Genomic DNA, 10291 nt, shown 5'->3' with positions numbered 1-10291 from the left:
GTCTTTCCTTGACAAACATGATGGACTATTTGGTTCCACTAGGGATCAAAAAATACAAAATTCTGAAAGTTTTGGGAGTTTAAACGATGTGTTCTGTGGACCTCCCAAGTTTGATGGTCGATGGCAAATTCATGTAGGTGCAACTTCTTCATTTGATTATGATTCCATATTTCAAAAATAAAACGATTCAGGCTCCAAGTTTTCATCTTTGCCAGTTTTTTACAATGAGGGTGGTGACAAAGAATGATGATACGTTTGCGTCAATCTCTTCACCTCCAAAGCCCAAGGTTGAGTCGTGTAAATCTTCATTTATAAATTCAAAAACATCAAATCTTCTATGTAAAAATAAATACTTGTACTTATATAATACCCCTCATCTTCTATCACAACCCTTAAATCAGTTCTAACATACATGGCAAAATCTCAACTTCTGCTGCTAGCTGGCAGTTGTGTAAATAAAATTCCCAGTACCAAACCCAAGCCCACCCAGAAAAGTTTTAAAGCACCCACATCCGTGCATCTTGGAGGACGGAACCTTATCAGATGCAGCAAAAATCACGTTACATAAAAAGAATAACTAAACGGGAATCAAATTGAAAAAACAAAATAATAAATGAAGGAACATTTACATAAAGAGCGTAAGAGCATGACGTGCAATAAGGGTTATGCTTGGTTGACCAATGACCACTTAAGGTAACTGCTTTGCGAGTGTGGTGTCTCATAAGCGAACACCATCTTCTTCCATTTCATCGATTACTGTAGTTGAGAAAATTTTCACCTTAAGCCCCATTCCTTCTCATGAAGTCCCAAGGTACAGTCTGCAATTAAAACTAAATCAATTACACCCAATTCACATTTCTCATTTCTAGATAAAAACCAATGACCACCAACAGTCAAGGTTTAAAGTATCCCACGATACCATACGTTACTGACCGATACGATACATCTCGATACGTTTCTCTATTAAATTACACAAAAATACATTAACCAAAACGATACAATACTCGATACAAGACGATACGTCTTTTAAAATCACCTGACTGTTGGTGGTCATTGGTTTTTGCCTAGAAATGAGAAATGTGAAATGGGTGTAATTGATATAGCTTTAATTGCAGACTGTACCTCGGGACTTCGCGAGAAGGAATGGGCTTAAGATGAAAATTTTCTCAACTACGGTAATCGATGAAATGGAAGAAGATGATGTGCGCATGTGAGACACCACACTAGCAAAGCAGCAGTTAAAACACACAATAAAACCCCTTTCATTCACATGCTGAAACCTCTTTGACAAATTTATTCGAAGGCCCACTGGAAGTTCCTCCTTATCTGTTCCTCCTCCTCTGGAGTAAAACCACCGTCCTTAATGTGGAACATCTCACGCAACTCTTCTACAGTTTTGCCCTTCATCATACCCGCGATAGCCTGAGACAGCAGGTCCTGTAGGCTCTCGATTTTTAAGTAGTTGGTCGCCTGTACAAATTACAAACATGATATTGAGAAGAAGTTATCAAAGTTAACTAGTAATATCATCCAACAGTAATTGAACACACCATTGTTAGTCCAACCTCTAATATGGTTCAAGGACTCCCATAAAAAGCATGGTTAGACAGTGCAGAATTTGGAATGGGTAACAGAGTTTTATGATTTTGTATCAGCGGCACAGGACAAATATAACTTAAATATACGCAAATAATGGAATTTCGAACTTTATTGCACTTAAGTCTGTTTGATGCAACTGACAGCATCAACAGAGTATCCCATGCAATACTCTGTTGTATTACGCAATACAGACAATATGACATCAACACCTGAATTCACCTGTGCACAACTCCCATATTCTAAAACTCAAATTTCCGTCATGGAGATTAAGAAACACAGTGAAAGAGTTAACCCTCCTCTGCCAAGGAGTTTCCTTCACCACCATTACGCTCACTTCACCCCTACCCCATTGAAAGAGCTCAAAAATGATCTCCCACCATATTCTAGGATTCCTATCAAGACATGCACATAAGCACTCTTTAGTTCTTTCCTCCTCTAGTGCACCAGAAAGCTCTACCTAGGAAACAATATACTATATTTTCTAAGCATTAAGGAAATATGCTAATTATTTAAGGAATTGTATACTAATCCATATGTGGACGTCCAAAACATTAGTTTATCGACACAATTCTAGGTAAATAACACAAAAACTAGGGTCAAGGCTGCAACATTTTCCCCTCTGAGGCGCTACATAATGCAAAGTCAAGAAGGCCTGCCACATATACGTAGCTAGATATTAATAATATTACTAAACCCAGCCTTTTACAGACAATAAATCTGGCCTGGGATCCTTGGTCAGGGTTTCTGAAGTGGATCATGTCAGTCCATCCAGGCCAAGTACACTGCGATGCAATTTTTTTGGTATGCACAAGACTAAGAAATTCCAAAATGCTAACCTCGTCAGATTGTGGATACAATAATGAAAGGAAGAAAAATTGATATGAACCAAGAATCTCACCGAGAACCATAATAGTAGAAATCTATAACCTATACCTATTGATGTGAACACAAAAACCCCCTAGCCGAAATCCTAAGCGCAGCCCCAAGAAGGATCTAAGGAGCCTCCATGAAGTGGCTGAACCCTACAAGAGGAGTATTTTGGGCATTCCAGCCCGAGTTTATTTCAGAATTTTGTCAAGTCAGTTTGAGTTTGTTATAGATTTGTTTTGAGTCTTCTCTCGTGGGTTGAAGTTGTGTTTTGAAGAAGTCCAATTTGATGTTAAGTTGGTTGCTTGTGTTTAAGTCATCTAATTAGCATCTACTAATAAAGATAACTTACAATGTGAGATCCCTATCTAAGGGTTTGAGATCCCATAATAATTTGATTCCCTTTTACGTTTAGATAAGAGTCCAGTTTGAGTGATAAATAGATCTCATTAACAAACGAGATCCCAGTTTGAGTCAAAGTCACTTGTTTCAAGCTATAAATAGCCTTCTCTTGCTTTGTATAATTCAGTTTTGATTCTTTTGAAGATTGATAAAACTGTAGAGTTGAGGATTGAGGACTCCTATTGGGTAGGGCCTCGGTGGATGGTTTGAGCCAGAATTCTTCATCTTCTTCAACTTTCCAGCAAATTCCGAGTCTTCAACAACAGCCTTAGCCATCTTTTTTAAGTGATCAAGTCAGTCAGAGCATCCCCACCCCATCCCATCCCTCTCTGTCCGCAACTCTTCCCTTGATGTGAACAGAAAATGCTTCCCCAATCAAACCAGCAAGTGGGACCCTCAAGAGGGCTCAAAAAGGCCTCCTGGCCTAAACCCTCTTGGGAGATAATTTGGGCAATTTGCCCCAATTTGGAGAGTTGGATTTAATTCCAACTTAGAGTTTGCAATTTGGAGTTTCAAGTTTTTTTTAAATAAGTTACTTTTGAGTTAAGTTTAGAGAGTCCTAAGTAGTCCTAGATAAGGATCCTAATCTAAAAAAGGGATCCTATCTATTAGGAGTTGTATTTGAATTATTTCCTCAAATTCCAGTAGGGGTTATGCTTGGTTGACCAAGGCATAGGGTGAAAACCAATGACCACCAACAGTATTGTACTAGGCGATGTCTTTCCTAAAGAATCACCCACAATAAAACCCCTTTCATTCGTATGCTGAAATCTCATTGACATATTTATTCAAAGGCCCACAGGAACTGCTTCCTTCTCTCTTACTCCTCCTCTGGAGTAAAACCACTGTCCTTAATGTGGAACATCTCACGCAACTCTTCTACAGTTTTGCCCCTGATCATATCCCCGATAGCCTGAGACACCAGGTCTAGTAGGCTCTTGATTTTTAAGTAGTTGGCCGCCTGTACAAATTAAAAACATGATATTGAGACAAAGTTATCAAAGTTAACAAGTAATATCATCCAACAGTAATAGGACACACACTATTGTTAGTCCAACCTCTAATATGGTTCAAGGACTCCTATAAAAAGCATGGTTAGACAGTGCAGAATTCGGAATGGGTGACAAAGTTTTATGATTTTGTATCAGCGGTACTGGACAAATATAACTTAAACATTCGCAAATAATGGAATTTCGAACCTTATTGCACTTAGTATGTTTGATGCAGCTGACAGCATCAACAGAGTATCCCATGCAATACTCATATGTATTACGAGATACAGCCAATATGATATCACCACATGAACCTGTGCACAACTCCCATATTCTAAAACTCAAATTACAGTCATGAAGATTAAGAAACACAGTCAAAGAGGTTACCCTCGGCCAAGGAGTTTCCTTCACCCCCATTACGCTCACTTCACTGCTACCCCATTGAAAGAGCTCAAAAATGATCTCCCACCATATTCTAGGAGTCCCATTAAGACATGCACATAAGCACCCTTTAGTTCTCTCCTCCTCTAGTGCACCAGAAAGCTCTGCCTAGGAAACAATATACTATATTTTCTAAGCATTAAGGAAATATGCTAATTAAATATTTAAGGAATTGTATACTAATCCGTATGTGGACGTTCAAAACATTAGTTTATCGACACAATTCTAGATAAATAACACCAAAACAATTGTGTCAATTTCTATGACTTTCAAATAGTCCGGCAAACTTGATGACAGAAATAACAAAAGGAAAAGGAAAACTTTACCCACACGGTGCCTTTTTTTTCTTTCCTTGGGGGGGGGGGGGGGGGTTGTTTGGTTGGGCAGGGACCGGGGAGGGAGGGGAGAAGACCAGAAGAAAAAAATAGCATTTGGGTTCCCTCAGTGAGAACAGCAATTTAAAGAACATCAACTTGCCAACTAACCCTACGGTGTTTTTATTGACGATACAACAGAAGAAAATAGAAAATAAATGCATCACACCAGTTTAAAGTCTTGCAATATAAGCACCATAAATCAGAATAGAATGCAACAGAGGGAAAAAAACACAAGGGAATGAACTCTGGATAGAACAGTGGCTTACGGGGATGAAAGAAAAAAAAAACAAAAGTGCCTCAGCACATATTTCAGCAATAACTTTTTCTTTTTTTTTGTGGTGGGGGGGGGGGGGGGCTTGAAAAAACAAGCAAATATGATCTTTGAATGTAGTAGAATCGGGGGGGGGAAATAGAAGAAGAATCCTAGGCAAAAGACAGTTATAGATGAAATATTAATACCATGGGTGTTAAGAATGGCAGCACACGGCATAGTGCTTCATTTGATTTAAACTCCCAAACATAAATGATACACAGAGCTGAAGTTCTCGTTGCACATTCAGACCTTGGCAGAATGGTTTAACCGTGTGCCATTGGAACCTGCTGATTGCAGGTTCAAAAATCAGAAAAGGCTCCCAGCAAAACAAGGGTCAAGGCTGCAACATTTTCCCCTCCGAGGCCCTACATAATGCAAAGCCAAGAAGGCCTGCCACAGATACATAGCTAGATATTAATAATATTACTAAACCCAGCCTTTTACACACAAGAAACCTGGCCTGGGACCAGCCCTTGGTCAGGGTTTCTGAAGTGGATCATGTCAATCCATCCAGGCCAAGGCCACTGCATCACTACATTTCTGGAAGCCTAGTACACTGCCATGCATTTTTTTTGGTATGCATAAGACTAAGTTAGAAATTCCAAAATGCCAACCTCGTCAGATTGTGGATACAATAATGAAAGGAAGAAAAATTGATATGAACCAAGAATCTCACGAGAACCATAGTAGAAATCTATAACCTATTGATGCGAACACAAAAACCCCCTGGCCGAAATCCTAAGCGCAGCCCCAAGAAGGATCTAAGGAGCCTCCATGAAGTGGCTGAACCCTACAGGAGGAGTATTTTGGGCATTCCAGCCTTAATTTAATTTAGAGTTTATTTCGAAATTTTGTCAAGTCAGTTTGAGTTTGTTATGGATTTGTTTGAGTCTTCTATCATGAGTTGAAGTTGTGTTTTGAAGAAGTCCAATTAGTCGTTAAGTTGGTTGCTTGTGTTCAAGTCATCTAATTAGCATGTGCTATCCTAGCACAATGCGATGCATTTTATTGGTATGCATAAGATCAAAATAGAAATTCCAAAATGCCAACCTGGTCAGACTGTGGATACAATAACTAATGGAAGAAAAACTGATATGAACCAAGAATCTCCCCGAAAACCATAGTAGAAATCTATAACCTATTGACGTGAACACAAAAACCCCCTGGCCAAAACCCTAAGCGGGGCCCCAAAAGATCTAAGGAGCCTCCATGAAGTGGCTGAACCCTACAGGAGGAGTATTTTGGGCATTTTAGCCCTTAATTTAATCCTGAATTTAATTTGGAGTTTATTTCAGAGTTTTGTCGAGTCAGTTTGAGTTTGTTTAGGATTTGTTTTGAGTCTTCTATCGTGGGTTGAAGTTGTGTTTTGAAGAGGTCCAATTCGATGTTAAGTTGGTTGCTTGTGTTTAAGTCATCTAATTAGCATCTACTAATAAAGATAACTTGCAATGTGAGATCCCCATCTATGGGTTGAGATCCCGTAGTAATTTGATTTCCTTTTACGTTTAGATAAGAGTCCAGTTTGAGTGATAACTAAATCTCATTAACAAACGAGATCCCAGTTTGAGTCAAAGTCACTTGTTTCAAGCTATAAATAGCCTTCTCTTGCTTTGTATTATTCAATTTTGAAGATTGATAAAACAGTAGAGTTGAGGATTCAGGACTCCTATTGGGTGGGCCTCGGTCGAGGGTTTGAGCTAGAATTCTTCATCTTCTTCAAGTTTCCAGCAAATCCCGAGTCTTCAACAACAGCCTTAGCCATCTTTACGTGATCAAGTCAGTCAAAGCATCCCCAACCCCATCCCAGCCCCTCCCCTCTCTGTCCACAACTCTTCCCTTGATGTGAACAGAAAATGCTTCCCCAATCAAACCAGCAAGTGGGACCCTCAAGCGGGCTCAAAAAGGCCTCCAGGCAGAAACCCTCTAGGGAGATAATTTGGGCAATTTGCCCCAATTTGAAGAGTTGGATTTAATTCCAACTTAGAGTTTGCAATTTGGAGTTCCAAGTTTTTTAGGTTGAGACAGTTTTGAGTTTGTTTTAATAAGTTACTTTTGAGTTAAGTTTAAAAGAGTCCTAAGTAGTCCTACATAAGGATCCTTATCCAAAAAAGGGATCCTATCTATTAGAAGTTATATTTGAATTATTTCCTCAAATTCAAGAGTTCGAGTTGGGTGTCAAAGTCCACTTGTCGGGGTATAGATAGCGTTATTTTTTAATTCAATAGCAGTTTTGATGAATTAATTGAATTGTTTTAAGGACCAGGATCTCCTTCATTGGATAGGCCTTGGTTGAGAGTTAAAGTTTCAGAATTTCTGTGTCTTCTTCAACTACAGCAATTTCAAGCAATCTTCAAATCGTGTGCAATTAACAGCATTCCAACACTCTCCAAGTAAATAAAAGCCATCCCCTTCCCCTTGACCCACGCACCTATCTCAGCTTCTCCCCCACTGTGGCCCTGAACCCACCCCAACCCCATCGCAAGTTACCTCCCAACTCTCCCCTTCAGCCTCAGCCCAATCCTAGCCCTCCCTTGCAGTTGTAGCCTTCCCCCATCTCCTCCTTCCTCCCGACATCCTCAGTCCTAACCCTAATAGGAAAGCCAGATTCCCATCCCCCAACTGAACCCTCTTCCTTCCCTTTTGGTCACCCTTAAGCCTATAACCTAGTCCTAACCTCAGTTCCCCCTAATCAGCCTATTTCTAGACTTCTGAAAAACCTGCAATTCATCTTCTCCGTGGAGTAGAATCTGCAAAATTTCAGAAATTGTAGAAATATCTCAAACAGCCCTACTTTAGCCCTACACCTCTAGACAGTTTCTGGACTACAAAATAACAACTACAGTAGTTCTAATCCGCAGACCCAGCAGCCTAGTCCCCAAAACCCTGACCCTAACCTAATCCCAGTAGCACTTGGAAGTCAAATCTGAATTTCATCTTTCAACAAAGTTCAGCTTTGAGTTTCATATCCAGCAGACCCAGACACTTCAAGAAACCCCAGAATACCTACCACACCTTTGCTGGAAACTCCTGGGCAACCACATTCAAGGGAAATTACATATTTACCCTTAACCCTAGATCTATGCTTCCATCATCCCTACCCTCCCCTTAGCCCATGCAACCCTTGCAGTCCTCCCCCTCTCGACTGTAGCATCCCCAGGCCCTCACCCCTCTTGTCTAGCCCTAGAAACACCCCCACCCATTGCAATTAACCCTTCCCCCTTCCCTTAGCAGCCGCAAGTCTTCCACCCTTCTACCTGTCCCCATGATAGCAGCAGGATCCTCCCTTGATTAAACCAACTCCCCAGCCGCTCTTGAACCCTTTTGTCCCCTCCTAGGATTGCAGCTAACCCTGGAATACAAACCAACGTTATTTGCACCATTCAACCAACCTCTCACTAATCTGAAAATTTCTGCAAGTCTACTTCAACCCTGGAATTCTGCAGAATTCTTAGAACTCCAAAAACCCTTATCAGATTACCCAAAACCACTCAACTCTTCAAAAACCGAGAAACCTAGTCCAAAACCAACACAACCAGCAAGACAAAGTCCAAAAACCCCACTGGCCGAATCCACTCTAAAGCCTAATTCTGAGTTTGAATTCAACATTCAAATCTGAATTTCAATCTTTGACAGAATTCAGATCTGAATTTTCATATTCAACAGGCTCGGAAGGTAGAAAAATCCCCCAAAAACCCCTCTACTCTTGGCTGGAATTTCTTAGGCAGCCACATTCTAGGAAAATTACAACTTATCTCTAACTCTAGATCCGTGGTTCCATCACCTACACTACACCTCAGTATCCCATCAAGAGTAGTACATCACATAACACAATTCTGCAGCTCAGTAGAACAATGGAGGCAAAAAGGGCAGCCTTCTGCACTAGTGTGAAAGAAGGATGTTTGAAGCTTTTCTCGAAGGGAACAAATTTAAGCAACACTAACCATACACACAGAAAGAGTATTTCTCTTGAAACGATACCAGGAATAGGACTACTATTTTAATAGTTCCCGTACCCTTAAGGACTACTATTTTAAGCGAGCTATTTCTAACTCCTAAATGATGGAGTGATTAAAATAGTTCGCTTAAGATAGTAGTCCTAAAAGATACGTGATTAAAATAGTTCGCTTAAAATAGTAGTGTACGTCACTAAGCATTCCTCTTGAAACGATACAAGTAATGTCACGAACGAACTATTTCTAACTCCTAAATCATTAAGTGATCACGTCAACAACATCGCCAGAAGTGGATAACCCACCACAAAGACAGATTCCGATAGAATAGGATTTGAATCATACACAAATCCCTGATATGGAGAACCTAGTTCATTCAGAAAATCAGATATGCATAACAATCAAGGGCCAAGGTAGAATGTAAACAGAGAAGAATCGCCGAAAAGATTCAGAAACCCTAAGTGACAATTAAGTTATTATACTTATCAGAAAATAATAACCCAAAAACAGATAGAATTGAGAGAAGAAACCCTTACCATGCCGAGATCCACCAGTGAGTCCATGTCAACCTTAACAAACTCGGCATCCCAAGTCCTGAGTTCCTCATCGGCTGTACGATCGTCGCTTTTGGGAGACTCTACCATGGCGAGATCCACCAGTGTGTCCATGTCAACCTTAACAAACTCGGCATCCCAAGTCCTGAGTTCCTCATCGGCTGTACGATCGTCGCTTTTGGGAGACTCTATATGCTTCTTACAGTATTCGATCACCTTCGACAAGATCTTACTGGTAGCCTTAGGCAACGGGATCCCGTCGTCCGCACAATAGTCTTTCATCATCTGTTTAATAGTCTGTGATTCAAGGGCAACAGCCTCGTCAACAACGAAGGACTCGCCATCAGAGCTCTTGAGAATCACCTTCTTCGACCACATAATTTTTCTTTTCTTTCGCGAGCAGGACTTCGACCGCATCATTTATCTTTTCTCTCGTGCGCAGGACTTCGACGATATGATCTTTTTCATTGCCAAAACGAAAAACTTCGACGACATGATCGATAAACTGAGAACAAAATCAGACCCCCAAAGACACCTAGGAAAAGGAAAGAGAATCAAAACTCAAGAACCGATAATAAGCGCGCCAAAATTTTGTACAAGAACGAGGCCGCAGCCCCTATTCATATTCCCTTTCATTTTGAGTAATACTTTATTATTGAGTTTTTTTTACGTGCGAGTCCCTTGACATAGGATAATTTATATATAAACCCTTGAATTTGCAATAATTATATTTACTATTTCTTAAAAAACAATGAATTACAAATGCACTTTTATTTGGTGATGTCACCAATAAACA

The 10291-nt window shown here is 40.2% G+C and overlaps 1 protein-coding gene across 1 annotated transcript; it reads right to left on the bottom strand.

Moving 5' to 3' along the window:
- Nucleotides 1-238: 238 nt before the first annotated feature.
- On the bottom strand, nt 239-10086 carry LOC149011933 (SKP1-like protein 1A). Its single transcript, XM_089164175.1, has 2 exons — nt 9478-10086; nt 239-1470 (listed from the first exon to the last, which is right to left on the bottom strand). Exons 1-2 carry the CDS (start codon nt 9913-9915, stop codon nt 1294-1296), a joined length of 615 nt encoding a protein of 204 aa, XP_089020301.1. The 5' UTR covers nt 9916-10086; the 3' UTR covers nt 239-1293.
- Nucleotides 10087-10291: the final 205 nt, after the last annotated feature.

The sequence above is a fragment of the Hakea prostrata genome, chromosome 7, assembly GCF_041222555.1.
Source record: "Hakea prostrata isolate BN-2017 chromosome 7, UWA_Hpros_2, whole genome shotgun sequence".
Taxonomy (NCBI): Eukaryota; Viridiplantae; Streptophyta; class Magnoliopsida; order Proteales; family Proteaceae; genus Hakea; species Hakea prostrata.
The sequence above is the reverse complement of the archived record's forward strand: the minus strand, read 5'-3'. Positions and strand labels throughout refer to the sequence as shown.